General features: G+C 41.9%; 1 protein-coding gene across 9 annotated transcripts in view; it reads right to left on the minus strand.

Annotated features, from left to right (window-relative positions):
• The window catches only part of MTR (5-methyltetrahydrofolate-homocysteine methyltransferase), a 105,045-nt gene that overhangs the window by 12,008 nt on the left and 78,615 nt on the right, over positions 1-14,422 (minus strand). For all 9 annotated transcript variants that reach the window (XM_072755905.1, XM_072755899.1, XM_072755904.1 and 6 more), the window contains 4 exons: positions 13,779-13,899; positions 7,145-7,226; positions 2,484-2,582; positions 1,374-1,449 (listed from right to left, as the gene is read on the minus strand). In XM_072755905.1, coding sequence (XP_072612006.1) covers positions 1,374-1,449; positions 2,484-2,582; positions 7,145-7,226; positions 13,779-13,899 — 378 coding nt within the window. The remainder of the gene's footprint in view (positions 1-1,373; positions 1,450-2,483; positions 2,583-7,144; positions 7,227-13,778; positions 13,900-14,422) is intronic.

A 14,422-nucleotide genomic window follows, 5' to 3' on the forward strand; every position in this document is an offset into this window, starting at 1 on the left:
CTAGAATTCTACCACCAAGGACTTTGAGAGAAGAGCCCCTTTTTCTTCCCTTTACTGATTTCCTGCAACTACTCTAAGAACAGGTCATCCTCTGAAACATCTACCTCAGGGGCCTCACTGCTCCTCAGGCAGCAGCCTCACACTGGGGACAGATGGCTATTTGAACAGTATCAACACTGCTGCCCTGCACCATGAGCCTTTGGAACACTGTCTCTGCTGAAGCGTGTTGGATGTTCGACTTAGTTAAAATGGGACTTTCCCTTGTGCTATTTTTCTAATTTCATAGTGAAAGGTAAAGGGAAAATAATAGTTGGACTATACAGTGACTTACATTTTTCAAAAGCTGATCATCTTTTATCCTCACAACCTACATAGGGTAGTTCTTTTTTACACATTAGGAACTGTCAAACATGGACATAAGACACTCAAGGTCATTAAGTGACAGGAGTAGAACATGGACTTCTGGACTTCCGATGTAGGGTTTCCTACTAAACCACACTGAACTCAGTAGGCCTGAAATTAGAACCAAGCTCTCCCACATTTCTAACCTAATGCCCTCAACTCTGCTGAGCATGTACAGAACACAGATGTTGCGAGCACTGAGAGCAGATTTGAGCTATTACCTTGGAAATACAGATTCAGTGACTACAACCCCTGTTCACCCTGTGGCAGTCCTGCATTTGTACCTTATGCTTCTCTGAGCATGTCAAAATATCTTCTGTATTTGGCTCCCTCATGAACACCTCAGTAAGGCAAGAGAGGTGGCTGGAAATAAGAAAGGGAAAATATAGAATAGAGGGAAGCATTCTGAGAGAGAATGGGAGTGAGTAAGAAACAGGAGCTTTTGCTTTGCGGTAATGTTCTCCAGGGCTGTTCAGGGTGAGGGCATCTTCAATCTCAGACACTCCCTGTCTGCACCTGCGCCTGCCCTGTGACCCAGGCCACCCAGGGACAGCACTGCCCAGGCAGGTCTCCAGGGCTCATGTCAAGCTGCGGGGGGGCCACTCAAGCCCCGCATAGAGAAAGGACAGAGTGTGGATCAGAGGTCAGACCAAAGATAGGATCCCAGTGACCTTTCAAGCTCTTACCTGAAACTCAGAGTCTTCACATGTGAGTGGGGCTAATAGCACATTCACTACAGACCCATGTCAAGCTCTCAGAACTGCTGTGGTCAGTCTCAGGACCCATCTGGTCCTCCATAAATGGTACCCATGTACTTTTATTTTCAGTCACCACTGTCCTGCATCACTATTATTAGACACAATGAAGAGTCTCTAGCTGCCTATGTGATTCTGTAGCCAAGTCAATGCAAACACCTCTCCAGCTCACATTATCACATATGCCCTCTCTCTCTAACCCACAGCCAGACCAACCTGGAGGCGGCTCTGACAGCCAGTCAATATGGAAACCATTTTTTCTAGCTTGACTTAAGGTTAAATATCTTCTCTCCTATGAGAAAAAGAAAAGTTATTTTAGTCAGAGACTCTTAGCTTTTCAGCTGCTACTATGAAAGTATGTCCAAAAACTTAGTATATGACTTTTGTAAAAAAATAAAAATAAAAATAAAAACAACAACAACCCACAAATGCTTTAATTAATTTAAGTTCATATCATCAAAAGCTCTTCCTTTTCCACCCAATATGGCTTTACATCAGCACCAGAATAGAGAGTGAAGATTCAGCAAATATCCATTAAGCATTGATACACAGACACAAGGCTGGCCTGTACCCTTCACCAGGTGGGTAAAGCCTGGCAAGGGAGCAGTGTCCTGCCCGGGCTTTTGGAGCACCTGAAGCCAGGGTTAACGGGCCTGCTGCCAACCAGCCCAAGGACCCGACGGCAGAACTAAGAAACTGTCAACTATGGGTGGACCTCAGGAGACCCAGAAAGCCAAGCATAGCATCTTGCACTAGTCAACACCTCATAAATAGCTGTTCTCTTCATGATGTTTGTCGTCTCCTTTTGTGCACCTAGCCACCCCCAAAATGTACCCGGTACCCCACCACGGACAAGGTCCAACAGGCAAATGGACTGGGAAGAATGGACTTCTCAGGAGTAATTAAGCCTGCTCTCTAAGGATTCCCCGCAGCTTCTGTAGAGAGGGTCAGTTCCTGAAACACTGCTCTGCACAGTCTACATTACGCTGTAGGGAGACAGGCTGACAATGGTCCCCATATGCCATTTCAGTTTCTGTGTTCCTGCTGGGTATGTTTTACATGTTCTCATAATTCTGCTATGTGGCACAGCACAGCACCTAACACCTACTGTGTACCCCATAAATGTTTAGAATAAATGGAATTAATTTTAGTATCACCCCACAATACTGGGAACTTAGACACCAGAGAATTCCAACTTGAACTAGAAAACAGGGCTTCTCTAAAATGATCCTAAACCTTTGCCCTCCTTAAAACAATAAAGTCACATTAAAAAATGCAGGACTGTTTTAACGCCCAAACTAGCAGGGACCTGTTTTTGTCACTTACCTTGAGAGATTCGTAATGGTCCTGTCTAATATCTTCATATTCTTCCATGATCTCCTCAAAATATTCATTCTTTAGATTCTCATCTAATAGTTGCGAGCACTGAAAATGCAAGATGAAGTTCAAGAACCACAGAGGAGTAAAAAGAGACAAACAAAACATGAGCAACCCTGGTCATTTCTAGTGATGCCTCCTTCAGGAAGCTTTCCCTAGTTAACACCACTCACTCTCTCTTCTCTAGCTCCACGTATTCCCACTGGGCTGTGCATCAGTAGACCAACAATGTCCAACTCTCATACACCCCAAGAAAGGCCTGGCTCTGGATGGCTCCTGTGAGAGAAGCTCTAAGCCCTTGTAACATCCTGCCTGATAAGAAAGTCTTTGTCTACTTGGAGCCCTGGGCCACCCCAGATAGTTTATGCTAACAATGTGATCCTGGCGGGGGGACTTGGCTTATGTTATATCTATCTGACCTCTAGAGTAACTAAGGCCAGTCAGGTGCTTAAAGCATTCCATCTTCCAGGACTGCCTGCCTGTAAAAGCCTGGATACCAAGGCTTGGGTGAGCTTCTCTAGTCAGTGATGCTCCGTACATGGTGTCCTACAGTGCAAGGATCACGTACTGTCCATAGGACTTCACTAGGGCAGGAGAGCTGGAAGCTGGTTCTTGGTCTTTCTTGGATTCCACCCTTTGTATCTTCTGCCTTTGGTGATTTTAAATCTGTATCCTTTCATGGCAAGACAGCATGATTGTGTGTATAACAATGTTTCTGAGTTCTGTAAGTTCTTCTGGCAAATTGCTGAAACTGAGGGTGGTCCTGGGGACCCACACAACACACTAGTTAGGTACTGCTCTCTTGTGTTTCAAAGATGCTCAGTGCATCTCTCCATCACTGCATTCCCCAACAACTTGTAGTATCTGTGTATCTACTTGTCTCTATAGAGGACAAGCCCTTGGAGGGCAGGACTATACCTAAACCACCTTTGTGCCCCCCGTTTCTAGCTCTGTGTCTGGCTCATACAAGGTGCCTCCTTCCTAAATGTCTGCTGAAGGAATGAGGTCAACAATCTTCACGGTCAACTATGAGCTTCTGCTAAGAAAAGAAAGGAAACCCAACATCTGAGAAAAGTGAGGTGACTCAGTAAACTGTAAAATGATGATCAGCTAAATCTCATTTAAGAGTGGGATTATCAAGGTAGTGGAAGAACAGCCATCACCAAAGCACAAAATACAATTCTAAAGAAAGAAGAAATGGTTGCTGATCACCATCAGTTCAAAGCACTGAGATGCCCCATCTCTGCAGCCTCTAGCTGGATCTTCCAATACAAGTGTCCGGAAGTTCAGTATCATTATATGAAACTGACCAGGTTAGACTGGACGATGGCTGAAGTGCCCACTGGCTTGACACATCCATAATTCTACATGAATGTCGAAGTATCTCTAATAGCCATCCAATCCCCTAAGAGTTCGTATAAAGTCAAATCACTTGAAGGAACTTAGAGAAGACCACCGTGGCAAGCCTAAAAAAAAGGCTCCTGAATGGTATTCACACCACAAAGTACTTCCCAGCCTTACATCAACATGAGCTCAATGGAGTCCTCATTTAGGAAAGCCTGCGAAACCAAATGAAGACAGGGAGGGGATGCAGACCCTTGAGCTCCCTAAAGTACATGGAACCAGCGTTTTAAAATATTGTTTAAAATACCACATTCTGCTAGATTTTAGACTCTGAGAAAGCAATACCCTGTTTTTCTAAACATCCAAGGAACTTTTAACAGTATTTGACACAGCTCCCATTGGGTAGACAGAGCACACCATGGTCTGTGGCACTGTCTACACCCCATGAGGCCCTAGCTGCCAGAGCCACAGTGACCAGCCCATCCCTGTCCATTAAAACTTGCTTGATGTAAACAACAAGCTCATGGCCTATTATCTGGGCTGATCTTCGTGATGTTTCCACCACAAAATCAGAGCTCATCGTGGGTTTTCACGTCAATCATTCAGACGTGTTTTATTCTTTTATTCTTCGTGACAATGACAGCACAATGAGAGGGAATAAGGTGAAAATATATTTATAATTTAGAAAGAACTAAATATTGGCACCTCAGTTTCTACTTTAAAAAAAAAGGAAAGGGGCATCTGGGTGGCTCAGTGGTTGAGCATCTGCCTTAGACTCAGGTTGTGATCCCAGAGCCGAAGATCTCCGGTATTGTGATTGAGTCCCACATCAGGCTCCCCACATGGAGCCTGCTTCTTGCTCTGCCTATGTCTCTCCTCTCTCTGTGTCTCTCATGAATAAATAAATAAATCTTTAAAAAAATGAACAGAGGACAGTCCCGGTGGCACAGCGGTTTAGCGCTGCCTGCGGCCCGAGGTGTGATCCTGGAGACCCAGGATCGAGTCCCACGTCGGGCTCCCTGCATGGAGCCTGCTTCTCTCTCTGCCTGTGTCTCTGCCTCTCTCTCTCTCTATGAATAAATAAATAAAATCTTTTAAAAAATAAATAAATAAAAAGAAAGGAAAGAAAGCTGGGGCATCCTGAGATCTAAAGCTCCAACGGTCATATAGTTGCCACATTTTGGAATTTTCAAATGCTTGACCCAATGGTCCAGAGCATGGGCCTTTGCCATACCCACTGGAGTTGGATCAAAAAATTCTGAACCAGGGCACCTGAGTGGCTCAGTTGGTTAAGCATCTGCCTTCAGTTCAGGTCATGATCCCGGGTCCTAGGATGAAGCCCCACATTGGGCTCCCTGTTCAGTGGGGAGTTTGCTTCTACCTCTCCCTCTGCCTCTCCCCCAGCTTGTGTGCACTCTCTCCCTCAAATGAATAAAAAAATAAGTAATTTGAAAAAATTTAAGACTCTGAAGCAACAATCAACCTAAATGAATTATACTACTGACTCCTGAAAAATGTCATCAGCCATCACCCAAATGACTTATCATTGCACTTACATTTGAGTCATTTCAGAAGGTGGCCATTTCTTTGTATATGAGAAGAGCCAACCACTGCTGGCTGTCCAGCTAGACCAACTGGAAAGAGCACAAGTGTCCATGTCTCATCTGGCTTTCGGGTGGGCCCTTACTGCTTTAGCTCTGCATGACAGTGAAGGAGTGCCCTCAAATTGGAATCCAGAGGCCAGTTCCTTCCCAGCCAAAGTCCTCCACCTGCCCGTGGGGGCAACGCTACCAGTGTATACTCGATGAGGGCCAATGGCCTGGTCTCCAAATGGGAAATGTTCAGTGATTCATTAGCATTTGAAAATAGCAACAAGCCTTAAAAAGAGGCCCATTGGTTACTCAACCATAAACTCAATACAAGCTCCTTATATGAAGCACAATTCAAATATGAGATAAAAAAAACTGTTTTGAAATTGTAGAAACATAATTTATACATCAGTCTACGTCAATGGCAGATAAAAAACTGCGACTTTATGATTCCAGTCTGATTTCATTATATTCTTTATAATAAAGGAGAATCACTAAATATTAATGAAAGCAAGTTTAACGTGGCATAGAGTAAGACTTGCTTTCACACCGCACACCTGCCACTTGGTGAATGTGTGGCCTCAAGAGAGGTACTAACCTTTCCATTCCTGTGTCCTCATCTCTAAAACAGTAATAATTAAAGTATTTGCTTCATGGGGATTAAAAAAAAAAATCCATGTAAAGCACTTAGCACAATGCCTGGCATACTACCAATTTCCAATAATGTTAGCAATGATTGTTCAACTTCCATATAAATGAGTTCACAGATCTGGGAGGATGCCATTGGAAAATGGGAACTGTGGTCACCGGAGTTCAGGCTGCGTGATGTCACCTGGCAGCCTCACAAATCACCAGACCCCTGGGCAACTTTCCTGGCCTGTGAATGCGAAGGCTGGGCTATATTAGCAGTTTTTAAATTGTGCTTTTTTGAGAACTAGGTGTGGGATGAAGGACAGAAGAGGCTGCTCTTACTCATACTGTACTGTACTGGAAGACAAGGTTTCTGTGGCTAAAACAAACTGGGCAACCATAGGACCACATGGTCCCTCAGATTCTCTCCCACTTTATTTCCTGTTATACGATGAAAACAATGAAACATAACAATGAGAGAGGATATTAGGCTTTACTGATGGAGAAAAGCATATAAACACACACTCAGGTAAGTTGTATACTACATTCACTGAGCAAAAGCATCTAGTATTCTGCGTTTTGGACATCTAGAGAATGTTTTTCTTTTGTTGGGTAGGGTCAACTAGTCTGTTCCCGGTCAAATGTCTTTCTATCTGGAAATAGGTCACTTTTTAAAAATTCCACATTCCTTTTAGCTCTGGCTTAGAGTTAAGACAGTATATATTCATATTTGTAAACACATGTAAATGGCTGGAACCTTTCTCCCTCCAGGTTGGTGTGTCAAGGTCATGCATCTTGATACCATGTCTCTTACTCAGACCAGCATTCTGGTGCTGGCTCAGGACGTGGTCTTCAAAAGCACAGGGCACTCTTGCCTGGCACCCTGTTCCAGCAACGGGGGCAGTGACACCATCCAAAGCCATAGGCTCTTCTTCCACATTTTTTAGTAGATTTGAACAAAAATTAAAGATAATCTTGGGAAATACCCTTAACTCTGAATATTCTCTTCTACAACATATCTGAAATAATGTAAGGCCCCACACTTACCACCACCACACTCTTGGATGCATCCAGGACATGGATTACAGGCGCGCTGTATCTTGGAGCTATTTTCACTGCTGTATGGGTTCTAAAAAGAGGGGTCAGGAAGAAAAACATATCCATCAGCGCTGACAGTTCCTACACAACACTTGTTTGGAACCATTAGAGACAATATGTTTCTATACAGTGCTTTCCAGAGGAAGATTTTAAAGTAGTTACAAATACCAAACTTCACATTTCCCTTGTAAAACAAGGGGACTTCCTCCCCACCATAAGATGGGGAAGCCAAGGGGAGAAGACATGGGTTTGTCGGCTCAGGCTACAAAAAAGTCTATACCAAAATGCGGAAGATTTTGTCCTCAGCTCTCTGCCAACGGGAACGAGACTGTGACCTCATACTCATTAGTAGCCTATCTGAACTGATGGCGCTAACCAGCCCAGGCAATTGCACTTTGCTGCCATAAAGGTCAGGCTGAGTTTTTTCCTCCAAATAAGTTGGGAGAGCATCCAGGGCCCTGGGGAACCAGACAACAGGCAGGGGACGCATGCACTAGCTGCTGTTTCCCATTCCTGAGGGACACTACCACTTCCCAGCTCCAGCCCCAGAAGTAACACAGAGGCAAAAGCAACAACAACATTTTATGCTAACATGGGGTCAGCCCCAAACCTAAGGGGGCAGGACTCTTCCTGGAATCAGATGCTTTCATATTTTTCCCCCTCATCTAACATGCATTTTCCTTTGGAAAGATGTCCAGGATATGCTACTATGTGGGGGGGGGGGGGGGGGGGAACAAAGTAACGGAACAGTATGTTTAATACAACTCTGTTTTTTTAAATAAACAAACACTGCCACCCTTAACCTGCCCTGACCTGCCAACCTTACATGTAAGTTTCTGTATATTTAGAAAAAAACAGAGAGATACACATCCGGTGTCAATGCTGCTTAAACAGAAGTTGGAGGTGGAACTGAAGGCAGGAAGGGAAAGACTAAATTTTACTTTACATTACTCTGAAGTGTTTGACATGTTCTATTAATAAGCATGGATTACTGAGGTGACTTTTAAAAACCAAGAGAATATTAAAGGCACAATAGTATATGTGAACATGTTCTTAAGAGGCTTCTCAGAGATGACTAGAAATTTGGTTATAATAAGACAGACAAGACCCTGACATTTCACTTGCCCCCTTTCTACAGGTAACTCCATACATGGCTAGGAAGCAGGGCCCTAAAGCCCAAAGTCACAAGAACTGAGTTTTACAACAGACATGCAGGCCTGAGGTCTGCTGTTCAAGAGACTCTTCTGGCCTGGGGGGTTAGGGTACAAAGCAACAGGAGGAATCAGACCATGGCCCCGAAGCAGCCACATGAACTCTCCTGCCTCCTGAGGATAATGTTTGGTGACCACTGTGTTTTCCAGGCCCAAAGATTTGAAAATTCCTTCGGTATTCTACAAGGTGGAGATTTTCAAAAAGGAGGAATAGTTTGTTGTTGTTGTTGTTGTTTTAAGATTTTTAAAAAATTTATTCATGATAGACATAGAGAGATAGAGACAGAGACACAGGCAGAGGGAGATGCAGGCTCCATGCCAGGAGCCCGATGCAGGACCCGATCCCGGGACTCCAGGATTGCACCCTGGGCCAAAGGCAGGCGCTAAACCACTGAGCCACCCAGGGATCCCCTAAGAATAGTTTTAAAGCAGAAACTGCTTCCAGTTTCTCAAGAGAACATAAGTGAGACTATGCTTTCTTCCTCCTCCTTCAGCTGGTCAGCTCTTAGAACATACAAATACACCTCAATATATTTTCTGCTTGAAGTTCTGCTAGGAAACTGTAAGCCTGATGTGATTTAGTGGACATTTCCCTTAAAGGGAACCAGTACAGTTTTAAATCTTAAAAGTCAACACAGTTAATATTTATTAAGCATCCAATGATTCCCAGTGAAATTCTGGCCATTCTCTCATGGATGATCACTATTTAAAAACAATACCAACAACAACAACAAATAAAAGCAAAGTGCTGCCTTCTAGCACCAAAAAAACAAAACAAAACAAAGCAAAACTAAAAAACAAGACAAAGCTAAATGAGCACAGACATGATCTGAACTGGCCCAGCCATCAAGAGTACTTCTGGTTTCCTTATAAAATGACATGACATTGATTCTACTTTCTCCTAAACTTCCATTTGTGCAACCTTCTCCAGCTGGAAGCAGAATTTTTTCAGAAGTCTGAAAGGACATAAAACACTGGAATCTCTCCTCCCCTCCTATAGACATGTCGGGCCCTGAGGGTGAATGTCAGCTCCACCTCTGCTAAGTCCCCCATCAACATTGGTGATTCAATGAGTTGCCCCTTCACCTATACTTGCCAAATGGGCATGACAGTGTTAACTTTGGAAGCTCTTTTTTAAAAACTCTGAAAAAGAACAAGTAATCCAAGCATTTTTTTCATGTCTTATCCTTCCAGAATTCAAATGTTTTACATAAATACAGCATGACAAAAAAAAAAAAAAAAAAAAATCCTCAGAATTTAACGAGAGAAATGAAGAGTCAGAGGAAACAAAGATGGGAGGCAATCAGCAGTGGGGTCAGATGCAGAAGTCAGGTCCATGCAATCCTCCACCCAGGCCTGAACTCCAAGCTTCCCTGCAGCCAATGCAAGGAGGAAAACAATGTGATTCAGCATCTTACCCCTAACAATTAAAAACCCAAAACTCAGAAAATTTCCTCTCTCTTTGAGCAATGTGACTTCCTTTTGAATTCTCCACTATTCACAAAAGAATAACTGAAAAAGACACTGAGCAGTTATTGGCTTTAAAGCATTTAAAAAATGAGAGCTAGAATGGTGCTTTTGAGAAGTTGTGCAGCTAACAGGGCCAGATTTCCATTCAAGTCATTTCTAGCTTGTGATACAAGCACATCTTGTCTCTAGCATTAGAGACATGAGAATATTTCATTTTCTATCCTCTCAGAGCTACAAGTTAAAAAGGGAACTCCAGGCGTATTTCCAGGAACACGTGATGCCAAGTCTATATAGCCCTTTCAGCTTCTCCCAGGATCTGTCAGTCACCCATAAGGCTCATTGCAAGAATCCTGGGAGTACTGTTCTAATTCTATCATGTCACCACAGGCCACTGAGATCTGGAAAAGCCAGGGAATAACAGCCCCTCGTCTTCTTTCATGACAACTTGGAAGTCCTGAGTCGCCATTTACTCAAAAAACAATTAGCAAAGGGAAAAAACAGAACACGGCTACACTCCCAATAGGTCTGTAGCAGGTAAGAATAAGAGCTCAGAGGGCTTCTAAGACATCCGAACTCTCACTGCCTTCCAGCAAAGCTGACTCTCCCAGGGTGAGAAGGTTTTCTTAGATACAAAAAGCACTAACTGTAAATAAAGAGACTGATAAAACAGACTATGAAAATTAAAAACTTTGTGACCCAAAAATACAACTAAGACAGCAAAAAGCAAGCCATGATGGAAGAATCTATTTGCAATATGTATTTTTAATGAAAGGGCTTGCGTCCAATATAAAGATATATATCTATATATATATATACATAGATCATTTATAAATAAATCAGTCAGGAAAAAAGTGGCAGAATACTCAATTAAAAAAAGACCTAGAAAGCATATCCAAGTGGTCAACATATGCATGAAAAGGTACTCAACATTGTTAGTCAGCAGAGAAGTCCAAATGAAAACCATACCAAGATACTGTTATGTACATACTAAAATTTAGGATAAAATTGAAAAGGGTGTGGAATAACTGGAACTTTCATGATTGCTAGTGGGAGTATAAATTAATACACTCACCTTGGAAAACTACCCTGCAACATCTAATGTTGATGATCGTACCACAGGACCCAGCAAGTCTCCTTCAGTGCACGAATAAGAACACAGCAGCATTCTATGAAAAAGCCCCAAACTGGAAAAACCCAATGTCCCCCAACAGTAGCATGGGTAGTAAAGGCTTAGTATACTATACCACAGAATATTCTATATACCACAGTATAAAAACAACTACTATAACCACCAGTCTGGGCCTCACAGGCATAATGGTGCACAAAATTAGCTGGACATGTGACGAATACACACAACAGGATTCCATTTGTATGAAGCTAAAATGCAGGCAAAACCAACCTATGGTGATAGGAGACAGAACAGTGGTTTTGTTGTTGTGAAGGATGACTAGGTGGAGGAACCTAGCAAAGTGCCCAGAGTGCTATTAATGTTCTATTTCTTTATCTAGAGGTGTTTATGGAGGGCATCCATTTTTGTAAAACTTTATCAAGTTGTAGATCTCTGATTTGTGTATTCCTCTGCATGACTGTTATATTTCAGTAAAAGGGCTTAGCTAATCAAGAGGGCTTGATTAAGCAGGATTAAATGAGGCCTCACCCACCGTCACTACTTTAAAATGGAGTCAGAATAGGGAGTTCTACACTGATGTTCTCAGAGATTGCACAGAAATCTCCCACAATGGAGAAGGGAATGGATATCTGGAAGCACTGTGACTGCTTTTATTTTCCAAATAATTTCCCCAAAATTAAAATAGGCATGAAGAGAGAACACAACGAGAAAAGGCAGAGCTCCTATGGAATTAAGGCAACTGGAGTGCTGATGGAACTTCACATGGTCTTGTGACCCGGATTTCCACCTTTGGGGAGGATCACATCGCCATTTCCCAGACCCTGAGAAAAGAAGTTTTCCAACAGCATGGAGACACAGTTGGGTGACTTCTGAACTGCTTAATCCTAACTTGATATATCAGATTGTAACTGCTAGGAGGATTTGTGGCTAATTTTGCATATACTATATCTTGGAAAGTTAGTTATGTTGCTTCTGAATGTTTTTTTAATAAACCCTCTTTAATCTGGTGGCTCTTACTTGGTAAGAGATATAACAGGAAGGACTCTTGTGATGTTCCAATTTGCATGTGGTTTTCTGACAATGAACTTCTCAGTATAGGGCCCTCCCTTATAAAATGGTTTATTCTGAAACCAGCATCACATCTGTTTATTCTGTTTTAACAACCTTGATCTTAAAAGGTATTTCATCCTCACAATAGTCTGTAAATTTCTGTAAATTCTCATTATCATTATCTTTACAAAGCTGATGAATATTCACATTAAAATCTCAATTACCCAAGACCCTGCTCACTTATATACCAGTTATCAATGCTTGGTCATGTCCCTGGAAAATAATCTGCTCCACGTCCTAGTGAATAAGTCCTTGGTGAAAAACAAATTCAGTTTTCTGAGGTGAGCAACAATCACCACAGTACTGAGTCCTTCAAGCATGAAAAGCATACTTTCTTTTCATTTAGTGAATAAATGACACATAACACTACTACTACTTGTGAAAATGATCCATTCAGATTACAAATGGGATGATGGTTAATTTCATGTGTCAATTTGGCCATACCATGGGATCTAGTTTTTGGTCATACATCAATCTAGATGTTTCTGTGAGGATATTTTTTTAGATGTGATTAACATTTAATTTAAATCAGTAGACTCTGAGTGAAGCAGATTATTCTTCATAGCGTAGGTGGGCCTTGTCAAATCAGTTGAAGACCTTCAGAGCAAAGCCTGAGGGGCCCTAGGAAGGATCCTACCTCCAGATAGCCTTTGGAATCAAAACTGCAATGTCAGCTCCTACCTGGTGTCCAGCCTGCTGAGCTTCCCTGCGGATTTTAGTCTTATCAGACCCTAAAATGGCATGTGCCAACTCCTTTAAATAAATCTCTCTGTATACATAATACATAGCATATAGTAATAATATAACATAAGGTGATATATATATAATGTACATAAAATAAATATATATACACACATCCTATTGATTCTGTTTCTGTGGAAAACCTGATTAATACGAATGGCTTAATGTGCAGTTGTTACTAGTGTGAAAGGAACTTTGGAATATCTTTGACTGGATTTCTATTGTATTCTTGTATCAAAAAAAAAATACAGTGTGTTCTTGTAGGATCATTGAGTTCAGTGTTCCACCTGGCCTTATTCCCTCTGCCAAAGTAAGTGATATGGGATAAAAGACATGTCAGAAAAAATCTAGTAGTACTCATAATTCACGTATTTCTCACCAAATATCATTACAATTATAATCCCAGGAAAAATCGAACTGAATAATGGTCATGTGACCAACTTAGAACTTTCTCCTCTTGAAATTGCTTACCCCAAAGTTTCCCAAAAGGTTCCCCTTTCAAAACCAACTCCCCAAGGTCATCCTTTGGTTCATTCTTGCTAGGTTGGCCTTGTGCCTGAACTATTACAAAGCTGGAGTTTCTTCAAGGAAACCTGTAATTAGTCAATCAGACACCTGCTTCCAGACAGAGAATGGGCTAACATTCCAGAAACATATTTGTGTCAAAAAATACGCCTTCCCCACTTGGTTTGATTTCAAGAGGAGTGTTTCTCAGAAATCTCAGGAACCGAATGGGAGGCACGCTGGCTCTTGTCCAGGTGAAGACTGAAAGCTTATAAGCTTATATATAAGGAGCCATAGTGCCAAGCATAAAAAACAAAAAACAAACAAACAAACAAAATAACAGGTTTTATCACTGTTTTTAAACACTGGCATTTAAATGAATTTAAAGGAAAGCAAAAAGTTTGTTAGCATGACTTACCTTGATGTGGTGGCTCCTCCAATCAGCAGTGGAATCTTTATAGCCAGTCTCTCCATTTCCTTGGCAACAAAAATCATTTCATCCAGGGAAGGAGTGATAAGTCCTGATAGGCCAATTATATCTATTATTTCAAAAAAGGACAGTGAGAAGGAGGATGAGAGAAAAAGCAGAAAAATATGCAGGACTCATTTTAAAACCTTTGCAATGAAGACCCTAAGATTCTCAGATGAATTCCCAATTTCCAATTCTAAGATATCTTTTCTGGGGAGTTCCAATTTATTTGTTTACTTTTGGTAGTAAACATGATTTGTAACTTAACGTTACAATCATGTACTTGCCACACTCTGGGGAAGCCATGCAAATAAAATACATTGTTCATGATTTCCCAGATTTGCACGTTACAGTGTCTGAAGAAACATAAAAATGACACATAGGGAAAAATCTAATAAGACCCTATAAAAAAGAAGCCTGTTTCCATTCCCCACCTTCAGAGCTACAAGGAGTCTCATGGTCACCCAGTCACCAATTCAACTCCCACTCTAAGTGATGATGATAGCAGCTGCCATGCAGGAGCTGGCACCTGACTGAATGCCCCACCAACCCCACATGGGCTAGGGATCACCATTTATAGGCACACAAACACT

Source organism: Vulpes vulpes, chromosome 4 (genome assembly GCF_048418805.1).
Source record: "Vulpes vulpes isolate BD-2025 chromosome 4, VulVul3, whole genome shotgun sequence".
Lineage (NCBI taxonomy): Eukaryota > Metazoa > Chordata > Mammalia > Carnivora > Canidae > Vulpes > Vulpes vulpes.